Source organism: Melospiza melodia, chromosome 5, assembly GCF_035770615.1.
Source record: "Melospiza melodia melodia isolate bMelMel2 chromosome 5, bMelMel2.pri, whole genome shotgun sequence".
In the NCBI taxonomy this organism is placed as follows: Eukaryota; Metazoa; Chordata; class Aves; order Passeriformes; family Passerellidae; genus Melospiza; species Melospiza melodia.
In genome coordinates this window covers 37,860,558-37,875,390 of record NC_086198.1, presented here as the reverse complement: position 1 = coordinate 37,875,390, position 14,833 = coordinate 37,860,558, and the positions used below count along the sequence as shown (strand labels likewise).

General features: G+C 38.4%; 1 protein-coding gene across 3 annotated transcripts in view; it reads right to left on the bottom strand.

The window, feature by feature from the left end:
• Positions 1-14,833, bottom strand: part of INTU (inturned planar cell polarity protein) — a 34,916-nt gene that overhangs the window by 6,403 nt on the left and 13,680 nt on the right. For 2 of the 3 annotated variants that reach the window (XR_010027823.1, XM_063157088.1), the window contains exons 4-11: positions 10,525-10,719; positions 7,152-7,270; positions 6,776-6,865; positions 6,318-6,395; positions 4,928-5,111; positions 2,690-2,743; positions 1,514-1,576; positions 278-499 (exon numbers count right to left, since the gene is read on the bottom strand). Coding sequence is in view for 2 of the 3 variants with exons in the window: in XM_063157088.1 (XP_063013158.1) it covers positions 278-499; positions 1,514-1,576; positions 2,690-2,743; positions 4,928-5,111; positions 6,318-6,395; positions 6,776-6,865; positions 7,152-7,270; positions 10,525-10,719 (1,005 nt within the window). In the remaining variant the exon portion in view is untranslated. The remainder of the gene's footprint in view (positions 1-277; positions 500-1,513; positions 1,577-2,689; positions 2,744-4,927; positions 5,112-6,317; positions 6,396-6,775; positions 6,866-7,151; positions 7,271-10,524; positions 10,720-14,833) is intronic. The other variant, XM_063157090.1, reaches the window with a different exon arrangement.

Sequence of the window (14,833 nt, the reverse complement as noted above, 5' to 3'; positions counted from 1 at the left end):
AATTCTCTTCAGGTAAACAATCTTGCATTCAGGTGAACAACCAATGCATTCCACTTGTGAACGAACACAGGCACAGCAAATGAGATAAGAATTGGTTTTTCTTTCTCTGAGGTTCAGAGAATGTGAAACCCAGAAATATTCTTGGGATTGCTTTTGTCTGTGAAGAGAATTGTGGCGACACTCAATGAAATGTATGGGAAGTGTTGATCTGTGAATACACAACTCGCAAGAGCAAAGGAGAGGCTCAGAGAATGGGCATGCTGCAGCATCAACTCACCAAGCCCACTATCAGTAAGAAGTATCTTGCTTCAGGCTCCCTGTATCCTGTGAAATGTGACTCCTCATCCGGCTGCAGGTGATGCTGTGGGAACACTTCCCGCCAGATCACCAACTGCCCAATCCTCTGCTCTGCTGCCAGGGATAACAGACAGTAGTGCTGGCAATAGAAACCCACGTCAACAAGGTCTTCCTTTGGCAAGTGATTGCCAATCAAGTAACCCTTCATTAAACACAGGAAAGAAGAGTGTTCAGTGAGGGTACAACACCACCACACAACACTTCAGAGTGCTTTTCATACAGAGATACTCCTGCTCCATGTGCACTGAGATCTTAGAGTTTCTGTCCACAGACTTTTTGGTGTACATTTGTACAACACTGAGCTTTTTCTAAATAATCAAAACACTAAATATAAGCAAATCAACTATCAGCACATATGCGAGTTATCAAAGGTGAGCTGGTCTTTCCCAGCTTGCAAAACAGCTACAGTGTTAAGGTGCTCGAGTTCTCATTTAATTCTCTAATAAATCTCACTAATAAAATTATTAAATTTTATCAATTAAAAAAAATTTGGAATTAATAAAGTTTCCAAAGAAAATCCATATTACAGTGGTTCCAGCACTAAGGACTTCACAGCTGAAGTGCTCTCATGGTAGATACTGTGCAGTTCCACTTCTCTTATAACACTCCTGGCACAAAAAACAATTGCCTGATAAAATTCTTAAAATGCAGGTTTTCTTAAAGCAAAGGCTGTTACGTTCCTCTTTGTACTGTTGATTACACTGTCTCCATTTACCAAAGAGAAATAAGGCTATGAATGAGGCCAAAGTGAAAAAAGCTGTCAATACAATTTCTCAAGTCTTGGACCCAAAGACAGATTCAAGAGAGAGCACCTGCTATTAAAACATAGGATTGCACAAGAGTTCCCATTAAAATATCCTACAATCTCAGTTGAACAGACTCTTACTACTTTCTTATTACTCCCTCTTTCCAATCCTTGGACGACACCAAGAAATTCCAATTTTAAAGAAGTATTTTTGTTTTTGCTGTTTGTACAGTACATAGCATTTCCTGACACTGATTTTTTTCTGTTATGGTGTTTAAGCTTTAGGTCTGTAACTAAAAATACATGCTTAAATCAGTTATGTGTTCACCTCAGATTTGTGAGATTCTGAAACATTACATGAGATTTCTAGATGCATTTTCCTAACCTTTAGGTCTTAATCATTAATATTACCTTGTAAAAGAGACAAGAGCCCAGGATCACATATAATCTTCTCATGTCATAATAATCTTCAGACTGTTGGGGAGGAAAAAGCATGTGCAATTTTTAATTCTGTATTTTAATATTATTTACCAAATGCAAGTGAACTAATTCCAGCCAACAGGAATCAATATTTCAATAATTTCATATTTGACCACCTCTTATTACCAGTACAGCAGTTAATACTGAGCATTTCGGGGAAATACCAAATTTTTAGCCTCCATTATTGAATTTTGTGTCATTACAATTTTCTCTAAAAATTTCAGCTTAAAATAACTAGTTTCTATTTAACTGTTATGTGTTCATAAACTATTTTTGTTAGGATATGTTCATTCTCACAGTTAACAGCAAAGTAACTTCAGCATAACTACTGACACCAGGGGCCCTCCTAGAGTAAAATTTACAAGTTTAAGCATTTTTTTCCAGTCTTGGACATTTTCCTCAAAATATTCCCATTCATTCACCTTGTATTGCCCAGTGCTCTCCCATTAGCAGCACTGTTTTTAGATAGATGTACTGGATTTTAAGTAGGTGGAATCAATTTTTGTGCAATAAACTGTGACTCAAACACTGATTTCTGTAAATGATCATCCAGCTTGTTCAGTGCAGGGATTCTTTCAAATAGAATTTTAGAGTAACTTTAGAGTAATTTGGATCTCAAGACAGCTACTTCATTACAAAGTAAAGCTGAAGTGTCAATGTATTTACACCCTGCACAGCTAAGAGTTACTGAAATAAATTATATTATTATTACCTTCTGTAACAGTATTAAAACTAAGCAGAATTTGTAATTGCCTTCTGTAAACTAGACAATTCTGATTTATAGATGTTTCCAAGTTGGTTCACAATTGCTTGGGAAGGAGACAGTTATTTACACAAAGAAGAAATGTAACAAGAATCACCTCTGTGATTTTTGTAGACATCCCATGGATTTAAATTATATAAAATCATGGATTTTCAGTGACCAATCCTATAGGATTATAATATGTTATAATATTAAGCATGGAGAGAAATTCAGGATAAACTGCTTTTACTCCCACTTCATTAAAAGAAGTTGATGGATTTTGAAAATAGTCTTTGTTTAAACCACTGAATGTGACACCAAGGCAAGGAGATACTGTACAAAGCAAACAAAACCAAAATATTTACCAGCTCTGCAAAATCAGCTGCTTCCAGTTCACTCAGTGCTGTGTCAATTTCCATCTGAAATAGTAAAAAAAAAATAAAAAGCTTTTTTAATAAACATTGCCAACACATTAATTTCCAGTAATAGCACATCTTGCTCTGTCTTGCTCATCTCAGATTGGGATTTAAAGCGATGGGATAAAAACTTGCACCTATTTTTTATTAGTAACATCAAATATCAAGAATATCTGGGGACACCAGAATTAAGACAAATCCTTCCTAATTGCTGGCTATTTTCCTGCTCTTTGAACTGTCCCATTTCTCTGTTTACGTGCCTGCTGAGCCTAGTGTGGCTACAAAGGAGATGTCACTCTTACTTTCAGTGTGCTTTAAAACTTGAGGGCTAGAGACAAACCTGGCACATCACTGCATCCAACTGAGCTTTCAGAAAAATCTTTTATCCAATGGATTTAAGTTGTTTGTCTCTATCAAGTCACCAAAACTCTCTCACACATGATTTTTGTTCCATTGGAACTACTTTAAGCTTCCTTATTTCTGGAACTGCAAGAGCTGTTGGTTAAATCAAGTTTAACTATGAGTACTTTTCTTGGTCCAAGGCCCTGAAACTCATGACATAAGTGTGCTACTTAATGAAAAGAACCTAAATCACAGTTGCAAACTTCTTGAGCTGTGTTAACAGGCTGCCCCCAATTGAAATACAGCCAGTTTTCAAACAGAGAAATGTCAGCAAGCCTAGTTGTTGGCACTCAACAACTAATCATCCTCTCAGCTTTTCCCCAGTCAAAATTTAAATGGCTTTCTGCCCGAAGAACTGACATTTTTAGTTTTATATTCCTTACAGAATAGAGTAGCTCCTCACCAAAACTCTGACTGGAAATGACATCTTCTGCAACAACAAAACTTTTCTGGCAAATGGGAATGGTCTCAAAGAACTCTGGAAAGTGATGCCTGTATTATAAGTATCAATGATGATGTTTCCTAAGTACTTTTAAAACTTACTGTTTTATAAGAAAAAAGCAGCCTGCAAGCTGAACTGGAGAGCAAGGCACAACAGAGCCTCTCTACAGAAACTTGAGAAGTAAGAAAAAAAGCATGAAAAGACTCCTGATCAACAAATTGTAAAAAAGCAATAAAAACCCTGCAGTGTAAGGTGGAAAGAACTAAATAATGATCAGTCTGTGACTAAAGATAAAGGAGAAGATAATTCTCCTTTAAAGGAAAAAAGGGAGAAAGCCACATTAGCAAAGAGAAATCTGTTTAGGAACAATGGCACAGACAAAGATATTTTAAACTGGAGTCACAGATACTAAAGTAATGAAAGTGAGGTTTACAACTGGCAGCTAAAATGTTATTAATGTTATAAATAAATTATTATAATCTATATAATTATTACATAAAATTATACAATAATTTAATTATTAAAATACATTATTATAATTTATATAATTAAGCTATAATTGAATTAAAATTAAAGTTAGTTACTGTGATCTACCTTTTGTCTTACTACTGCTTAAAGCACAACTCAGTTTCTAACATGGAGGTAACATGGCACAGTGAAATGGTGCAGAAAAACTGTACCTGTCTAGCATCAACAAACCACATGTAGGTATTTATTTTGATTCTGTAACAGCCATTTATAACTCTCCTAAATTATGACAAGTACATGTGTCACCTTGATTTTTTAAGATTTTCTAAGCCTTCTGATTTTATATTGTTGTAACAAACTTTCTCACACACTTGATGTAAATAACTTATTATTTGGCATTCTTTTATGGAGGAGGAGAAATTTGATGGACTGTTGGTTTGTCCAGTGTCATTGGGTGGCACTGTCACCCTCCAATCCACTGGCACTTGTAAAAATATATAATTGTTGGAGTCAGAAATTAAAAAGTTGCTTTTCCCTTGAAAAGAGCAGTGTCCACATCACATTCTTTTGTGTCCTATGGTGACATAAATGGGCTTCCAGAATAATATTTCCTGCCTACCAAAACACTTCAGTGGTTAAAATCAAACAGAGCTACATACCAGGGGGTGCTTTCTCTACTTTTCCTAGAAAAGTCACTGAACTACACTCACAACAGCAATCCTGTGGGAATGGCGGTGTAGCTGCAAACTTGAATTTTACAGGAAAATGGACCATCTGGCATAGGCAAAGCACTTAGGTAAATCAGAGAGGAAGAGCACTGACGTTTTGGCGTGTCATGGCCAGGAAAAGCTGGAGAGATGTGAGAAGGACCTGACCTTGACTTGCTGGGGCAGCGTCAGCCAGCGCAGCGCGGGGAGGCTGCCCGGGAGCAGGGCACTGCAGGGATCCTGCAGCTGGGCACTGCTGCCAGCCTGGAACCTCGCAGGATGGAGGGCACGCTGGAAGAACAGGCTGAAAAAGTGATCCAGGCGAGAAACATTTTCCACCTGGCAAAAAGCACTGGACAAACATGAACTGCAAGTTAGAATAACTCTGAGAAATGTGCAGCTTGTTTATATAACCCTCAGTGATACACAACCCTTTTTGCAGCATCGTGCTACATTTGGATTTTTTTTTAACGTGAAAAAAAAGTTTTTTTAACATGAAAAAATCCCACTAGGCTGATATCCAGGCAGTACCTCCAAAGAACAGATTAAACCAGTAGGGTGTTACCATAGAGCAGTGTCACTGACATGTTTTATGAAAAATCCTTTTGCTAGGATTTCTCTCCTGAGAAGCTGGGAGGCCTCAGGAACAAAATGCAAACAATGATTATCTGCTGCTGTGGAATGCAACAGGTGCATCTGTGACTGGTTTCATGTGCTTGTTTTTAATTAATGGCCAATCACAGGTCCAGCTGGCTCAGACTCTCTGGTCACAAGATTTTATTATCATTCCATTCTTTTGTTTGCTAGTCTTCTGATGAAATCCTTTTATTCTTTTAGTATAGTTTTATTATATCATTTTTAATATAATACATATCATAAAATAATAAATCAGCCTTCTGAAACATGGAGTCAAGATTCTCATCTCTTCCCTTGTCCTGGGACCCCTGTGAGCACTACCACAGAGCAGCTTAAGGTGAGTGAAACATCAGCCTCATCCTTTTGGAAACTGAGATTTGCTCTTTTTCATTCATTATGGCATACATAAAGCCTGAATTAAATGCAAGAATATGAGTAGTCCACCTGGGCAGTTTTATTTAGGTAACAGTCACACTGAAAGTCTCCTGGGAGATTTCCAAATGCAGAGAAAGACACTCACTCTGCCAAATGGAGCTTGGCACTCCAGACACTGACTCTGGAGAAGTCCAGAGTTTTTACTATGTTAAAAATGTAACACTGATACACATGTATCTGTCACAGACACAGGGTAACATTTGCAGAGTGCTGCTGACATCCTCAGTGACTTGGATTATGGGAATGATTTAACCTGACCAAGGGCAAAACTTTCTCAAGTGACAAAGCCTGCTGAAACAGTATCTTACTAATGTTAAGGCTGAAACCAAAAGGCAAGACCAACAGAATTCCCGTTTTTATACAAGTGTAAAGGAACATGCCAAGATATTCCTTGGAAACATTAAAATTAATCCTAATATTTGTCTTTTTCAGTGAGCACCAATGAAAAATGAGTGACTGAAAAGAAAATACTTCTGACAGAACTCACCTGTCCAAAGAACTGTACATGAATGTCAAGGTCCTGACAACACTCTGAATCATGTTCCTCAGCTGATAAAGTGGCACACTGACAAGTAAAAATTAAAACATCTTTATGATGAATAAGCCTCCTAGAATGTGTAAATATGTAATATTACTATTGTTATTCAGCAGTCTCTGCAAAGAACTTGAGTTCACCAAATCCTAGGATATTACTCTTTTCTAACTTACAGATATTTCTGGATCTTATTCTCTTCAGAGGAAACGAAAAAGAAATTATAACAATGGATATATGAAAGGCGAGAATTAAGTCAATCAAAAAAGTGAAATCACAGACATAAAAACTAGTTACAGTAAAAAGAGAACATTTTAAGCCTTTTCTTGCCTTTTTTTGTTAGAAGAGTACACACAATAAATTTGAGGACACAAAATTTAAAGAAAAACAACACCTTTTCCTTTGAAACTCACTTTTCTTCAGGAAGGCCAATGACGAGCAACTTGTCAGATTCTTTCCAGTAAACAACTTGAACAAGTTTTTCACACAAGAACAGGGAGGAGCTAGAAAAATGAAACCACAAGTGTTTCTGTTAACACTGTGAAGTTATAAAGGAGTTGAGAATCATTTCACTGAACTAAAAATCCTAGTCACTGCTACCCACTACAACAAAACTCCCCCAAATCCATTTACATCCAGGCTGAGCACTCCAACTGTTGTAGTTAAAGAGTTACTGCCTAAACAGCTTGAGTTGCTCAGGTTTGTCTAGAACTTGATGCATGACCCCTGTTTGCTGTACATGTATGTATAAAAGAATAAAAACAGTAATTACATTTCAAACACTTTTACCTGATAATCTCGGTACCAGTAACACTTTCCAGTATGTCAGACAGTGTGAGAAATATCCCTCTCACACTTTTCAGTTTTTGGGATGCTTCTGATATGGGGTACTGATAAATAATTTCTTGCTGTGAAGAAAGTTAGCTGTTAGTTAAGTAAGCCAAAACAAAATCCCTCCAAAAAATCCCCACAGAACACAAGATAATGATTTTTTTGGTGGTAACAGTTGGGTTTTTTTTAAACATTAAATCCTTCATCATATCCTTTTATAAGACATTGGAACCAGCGTTGTGCTGCATGGGCATACTGGAAAGTTCTAAAAGGTATATCGATGTTCCTACAGTTTGAAAACCTGTATTTTATAGAAAAGCATTACTTATTTAGATTAATTATTACATGGAGAAACGTAAAATAACAAGCAGCGTGGCCTCCGCAACTTAAAGCTTTAAGTACACTGTTAACAGATCTGATGCCAAGAGAGGGGAAAAAAATCTTTATTCTGAGTGAGGGTGCTGAAATTTTAAAATACACCACTAAGATTTCTCATGAAACATCTGACCAGATACACTTACACAAGTAATTTGAAACTAAAGCTTTATAGACATAAATATTTGTGAGATATTTTTCTCTTTCTAACCATTAAAACAAAAATCATTCTTTTATTCAAGCCCTTTCAAGAACTTTATTATTTCAGCAACTATAACAGTATAGCAATAAGCAAACATGATTGCCCCTCATTTATTGCTTCCTGCCAAATCATGATGGGCCATTATTTTTTTTTGCATCGTCTCCACTGCAAAGATTATAGTAAATTATCTTTCTCCACAAACAAATGAAACACAGGCATGATTAATTTCCCTGTTTATGTCACTAATCACATTCAGCCAGTGCCAACACCCATTAAAAATTTTTCCTTCATCAAGACTAAAAGAATGCAGAATTTCATTATAGAAGGACCTGACAAACTCTCCATTTATATCCAATTTAATTAACTCTATTTAGAAATACTCATTAGTGACAAGGATCTTTTTTCTGCAATCAGTCCCTCAGCTGGAGAAACCCTGCTGTTTTCTAATTGCAGCATGCAAAGGGCTAGAGAGAGACTTTTTCTCCCCCCCACCCACTATGAACTGGGGTTTTTAGACAAAATTTGTTTGAGAATGACCTGAACATGTCCCCAGGGAAAGAAAAGCCAAGTGTAACAAACAGGCAGAATGTTATCATGTACGGATACAGTGATTTAGCAAGGGCCAGCACATGCCACCACATCAGCTCTCTCCAAAGCAAGCCCAAAGGTCACAGGCCAATGACAATGGGATTAATAAAAACAAGCAGCTCATTTTTTGAAGTGTAAATCCTCCCTCAACCCAGCCCCAAACCTGGACACAATCTTCAAGTAACAGCAGAAGGAAAATGAACATTATTCCTTTTAAGACATGCTATTGCCAAAATCAGGTCATGTACAAAGATTTGAGTGTTGCACACTGCTACAAATAATGTGTAATTGCAATACCCACCTTAAACTAAAATATAAAAAGGCAGAATTGACCTTACTCACTGAGGAACTGTTACCATAGGGACACACATCCCAAATGATTCCCAACACCACTTCCCTGTAGAGCTGAGCAGACAGAGCTTACAAGTCTTAAAGCTCATTAATTCTATTTTAGGTGCCAAAAGCTCCCAAGTGGGACACTTATTTACAAGTTGCAGTTGCCACAGTTGACACAGATGTGATCTGCATACTCTGCCTCCCCTGGATATGGGCAAAGCAGCTTCTTAAAGGATCATTCTATTTCTATTGGGCAGGATGGCTTTGGTGTACCATAACTTCATTTAAAGCACAGTTTAAACTAAATCTGGGACAGTACATCTACAGGATAGATGCTGCCTGAAGTACAGAAAATGAAATTAAAGACAAATGCCTTAAAGAAGGAGGCATTCTTTTGCAAGGACATGTTATAAAGAGCTTCATTATATCAGCAAAGCATCTCAGCATATTTGGGGCTGCATAATTGCCACCAAGACTTCTCAGGAAACAATTATTTCATGTTGTGAAGGGACAACAGGGGCATTACAATCCCTCTTTTACCTCTGCTCAGTGTTCAGGATTAATCCACTCCTTGGGAGAATGTAAAGGAACAATGGGGCAAGAAACCAGCACTCAGTTTACTGTCAAGTGCAGAATTGCAACCAGGCTTTTATATGTGGAAGAGAGGAGCCAGACACCCTGAAATTATTTTTTTAAATATTTCATAAAGTTTATGTGGTCAAGAAAACACTGGTATTGGACTAGTACATATTATGGTACCATGTCATTTTCTAGGGTTCTCCTTCTCAGCCCTGTCTCTAGAAAATAAAATCCTATTTTTATAACTGTAACACTTTATTACCCACCACCAAGAGAATATAGATTTGTATCAGTTGAAAAATACTATTAAAAAAAAGTAAAGGTATCTCAATCTAAGGATAAATTCCAAGGGAGAGAAAGCAAAATGATGTCTTTCTGCTCCCCACTCCATCACTGTCCTGCCATCTTAGTCCCTGGGCACTGGAAAAACCTGTGCTTTGTTTGATGGCTCCTCAGCACAAATAATACAAGATCACCGAGACACAATGCTAGATTTGAGAATTCACACAAAATTAGCAGAGTTTTTTCCCAAATGTCTGCTCCTAAGAAGTCCATTTTGTCCCCTTGTCATTCCCAGACTGGGCAAGAGGCCAAGCCCAGCTCTGTGTCCCTGTGTGGAGAGGAATTATTTGTAGCTATGGCTACACCCTGAACAACTACACAAACTTACATGCACGCTGGCAACATTTTCCCGAGGAACACAATAAGGAAAGAGTGAAAGGAAGCTTTACAGGATAAATAAGAAGTACCTCAGTGGCTCTAAAAGCTGCCCAAGCAATAATCAGCAGCTGACTGCTACCAGCAGACATGCCAGAGCCCTCTAAGAAAAGGCACATTAGCATTTCAAAACAGGAGAGGCCAGACAGATTATGGATGAGGACTGCCAACAGCTCCTGCAGGGGGATATTTCTTTGACCACCAGGCAGATCCTGGTGTTGAAAGCCTCCAGGTCAGCATCCCAGAGCCAGCCTGGCACTGGGGAATGCACCTTGGCTGTGGAGTCACCACCTGGCTGCTCCTCACCTGACTTCAAGGCCAGCCAGGAGTTTGTCAGCAGTGATGCTGAAATTTCACACCTTATTTCTACCAAAATGGCTATTTTATGGATTATTGCCAACTCCAAACCATTAGGATGATTTTTTATTTATTCTTTTACATCAAATCTCCTAGGAGCTGCTGTGGTCAGTGAGCTGAGGGTGACCGAGTCAGGCACATACCTCATCCTTGGGTGTCCCAGAGTCAGGCACATACCTCATCCTTGGACGTCTCAGTGTCCAGTTTCAGTTTGAGGAACATGACAATGTGAGGCACATCCTGCTGAGGCTCCACAGTGTCCTCTCCCCACAGCAGCCGAGCCAGGTTGTTCATGCTTGACTGTGTCTGTTTGTTCCTTTGCTCACAAGTCCCTTCAGCCTCAAACACCGAGGTCTCAAATGTCAGTTTAACCTATTAAGGTAATTAACTACTGTGAGAATGAGGCTGTACTTCCAATTACCTTGCAGTAGCAGATGAAACAGATGGAGTTGGAGCCCTTTAAGAGGTTAGGTTTTCCTCCACCTCAGCTTTACTGAGGAAGATGTAAGCAAACAAAATTCCTGCTGTTTCAAGAAAACCAATGATACATTCAGCGTTACATAAGCAGCTATTACAAAGGACAAAGCCAGCTATTACATGGTCTATGAACCATGTGAGTAAGCATGTGGTTTGCTGTGTTTTCATACTTAATTCTTATGGTTTTGAGAATGGAAGAATAGACTTACTGCCCTGGCTTTGTCTAAGCACAAAAACCCATTACTGTGCCTTTGAAACACACACAGTATTTGACTTCTTTCAAAATGTCAGCAGTTTCCTAAGTACATACCCTGAAGGGTCTTTCTTGAGCATTTCTTTGCCATTTTGAGTGCACTGACACATTTGCACAGGGAAATCCATTTAAATTTACACTGGACTGCAAAAGTCTGGTAAATTGTAATGGTAGCAATTCTTTCATTTTCAATATGTTAACTTTCATTTTTTTAACTATAAAATCAGAAAATAAGAGTTTTGTTGCTGTATTTAACAACTACCAAGTAGCCTAAAAATTACTTACATCCCTTACTGTGCTGTGTCTTAAGAAAAAAGATGAGAACACAAACACATCATCCTCTCCTAAACAAAACCTTTAAAGCTTACATGATCAAGCTGATTTTGCAAAAAAAAAGTTTACTGTCCCTTATTTCCCAAATAAGTTTAAATCCAGGAGTTTTAGAATAAATGAGTATTTCCTGACACACTAACAACATATCCAAACTTCATGTGGAAACATGTTTCAAAATTTGCCATATAGACCTACTTTAAGCCCCAACTTAAAAATATTATGTTTGTTAGTTGTCTCAGCAGTGATGAAAGTGATTTTTTATTTTGTATGAACACATTATCCTAAGTATGAAAGGAGGTGATGTGAGAAACACTTATCTCTTGAGTGAGCATAAAAATGCTAGTTCCAAGGAGAAGAAATTCATTTATGTTCTGGGATGAGACCTTATTTTTTTATCAAGCTGACTAAAGATATATTTGGACTAAGTTGGCATGCTCTTAGTTTCCTTTATCACATGTTTTTACTCAAGACTGTTTATCTGCCTTGAAATACTGCAACATGGGAAGTTCTGAACATAACACATCACACCAAATCCTGCTTGTTAAAATCAGTGGCAATTTAGCCTGAGGACTGATGCAACAAAATCCATTTTTCTTTTCTCAATTGCAATAAATTTTGAGAAGCCCAAGCAGATAATTTATACATTTAAAGACAGATCATTTTTGCCGTTGTGCATGTGTGTACACAAACTTCAGGAGAGGAGTGCCAGCAAGAAATAATGTGCTTTAAAACACCCACTGCCTGTCAAACTGGCTCAGGGAGAAGTGCCATCATCAGCTCTTACAGCTACATTTGTCACTGCTTGCCATCTTCCACTTCACTCCCTCTCCCAACACTTTCCATTGATTTTCCCCTCTCCTATTTGGGCTGCTATCAGTCTTTTCTCTCCTCCTCTTTCCTGGTACTGCTCTCCTGTCCTGCACCACCTCTTTCTTTTCTGGCAGTACCTCACCCCTCACCCTCTCCTCACCAGTCCAGTTTTGATTCCTGACAAGGAATCTAGCTCTGCTGAGAAGCAGCTGCTTTCTAAGAGCCAGTAACTTGATAGCTGACAGTTTCAGAAGAGTGTGTTTTCTTCTCCAGCATTCTGAGACTTGGTTCTGTTTCTCTGTCACGCCATCTGCATATATTTCAGAATATTTCCTCATACTCTGTCCAACTTCTTACAGATCTCCTTAAGGCTCAATAGTTATTTCTCTCAACTTCTACTGCATCTTGTCTCTGGACGTTTAGTCATGACACTCAGGCTACAGTCTCTACATTAATGACACACAGATGTCATTCTTGCTGCAGTCTATCTTTTAGTCTCTCAGTTAAAATAAAAACAAACTTAGTCTGTCTTGTCTTAAGAGACACAACCATAGAATCCTCCAGGGAAGAGCTCAAAACAAACTGGACTGAACAGAGCTGTAACTCTCTCTCAGTCTGGAGTCATCCATGCTGCCTCCCACATCACTGAATAGAAATGGACCAAGAGACTGCATTTCAACATATCCTAAATATATATATATATATTTTTTTTTGTGGAGAAGAAATCAATCTTCATCCTGAGCAGTGCATAGGATCTGATTAAACATGACTACTCAAGTCCCCTTTTTTAAGTAGTGATTGTGAAATCTTCCACAGCTTTGATTCCATTTCTCCTGAAGAAAATCAGTTCAATGCATAACAGAACACAGAAAATGACATGAAGAATGAGAAAAGCATTAATATTCCACTCTATATTTCATGCTCATGTTCTCAATACTTAAAGCATTTCTCAAGCAGACTTTAATCAAATGGCAAGAAGGTGGCAGGAACAGCACACTGAGAGGGACATGGATCCTCATTTTCTGCTTAGGGAAGGTGACAAAGTGGAACATGACAGAGCTCTCCAGAGCCATGGCAGGGTAAGACATGAACAATTAACTTATTCTCAGAACACAGGAACATGGGGGTCTGACATGCACTTGGTTAGATGGCAATTTGAAAGCCAGTGATAATTAACATAATCAAATCAGTCACATAAATCACTGGCCCAGAATGCTGTGGAGGTCAAAGGAATTTTAAGAAACAAAGGAGAACATAGAAACCCTTAACTGATATTACAAGTCCTTGCTGGAAGCTGGAAAGTAATGATTGGAAGGTCACTCTGTATTTAATCTGCTTCCTAATACCATTATACATTTCTCAGTGTAGAAACAGAAAATGGAGCTGTTGTGCCACTGGCCTGCCCCAGAAAGGCATGATTTCATCTGCAAGAAAGCTGCGTGCTTGGAAGATGGATTTCATTACAGACAGCGCTGGGGGCACTGCCTGCTGCTTCCTGTTGCCAGTATCTGTTTGCCATGTGATTATGGTCTGCACAACTGCAACTCAAAGTTTCAGGCTGAAATTTCTCATTCTAGAGGTCTGCCTCAGGCTGGGTAGTTTGAGCAAGTTTTGAGTAAAATGGTTCTGCAACTTCTGAGTATCATAGCAAAGAAGAGTATATTCCTTCAGCATATCTTGCCCTTCCTTTTCTGTATTCTCTGTCTTGTGGTGCTAGGAAACGGCAACTATTTTGAAAAGACTGATGTAGCACTTGGACTTCTATTACTCACTAAATGCACTAAACCAGCCCTTACAAGCCTAGATCTAGTTGTCTAAACTGAGGTAAGAAAAACAAAATTCTGGAAATTCAATGAGATATTTTATGTCACATAGTGCAATTGAATCTAGGCAGTCAAGTTTTTAAAATTCCAGCAATTTTTAACATGAATCCAGAGAAATAGGGACTTCACTTACAGAAACAACATAAGTAAAAAGGCTTTAAAGTGCATATTTTTTGATATTCTGCAAGGTAAGATGAATGAAAACACAGTAACAATTTGGCTTGTATTACAAAATGTCAGCTACAACAACCCTCTGTTCCTTCAGCAGCACGATTGCAGTGTAGTGCATTGCAAAAAACCCAGAAGTCTGTATTTACATCTCCACTGGTCTATTCTAGCCACCACTTGTCTGGCTTGACTCAAGCTGCACAGTGGAAAAGGAATAATTGCACTTTAATGAAAGGATTTGGAAAGCCACCACGACAAACTGTTCCACAATTCAAGTCATCTCTGCCTGTCTGACAGATTTACTGACAGAGCAAACACGCACACTGCTGCACCAGAACTGCTCTGTCAAGGGCTGCATTTGAGCAACAAATAATACCCACACCCTCATCTGGAGAGGGTGCAATTACACACACTGCATCATCTCTGCCTTTTTCATCATTCTGCATTTAATAACAGTTACAGCAACTCTCTATTTGGTCAAAGGCTTTTCTCCCATGGAGCTCTGCCAGTACCTGACCACGGCTCCAGTAGCTCTGGAGAAACTTCAGGCTGTCAGATATCTTGGAAAGCTTCCTGAACTGACATCCCCAGCACTCAATCTCACTGCAACTGAAGACATATT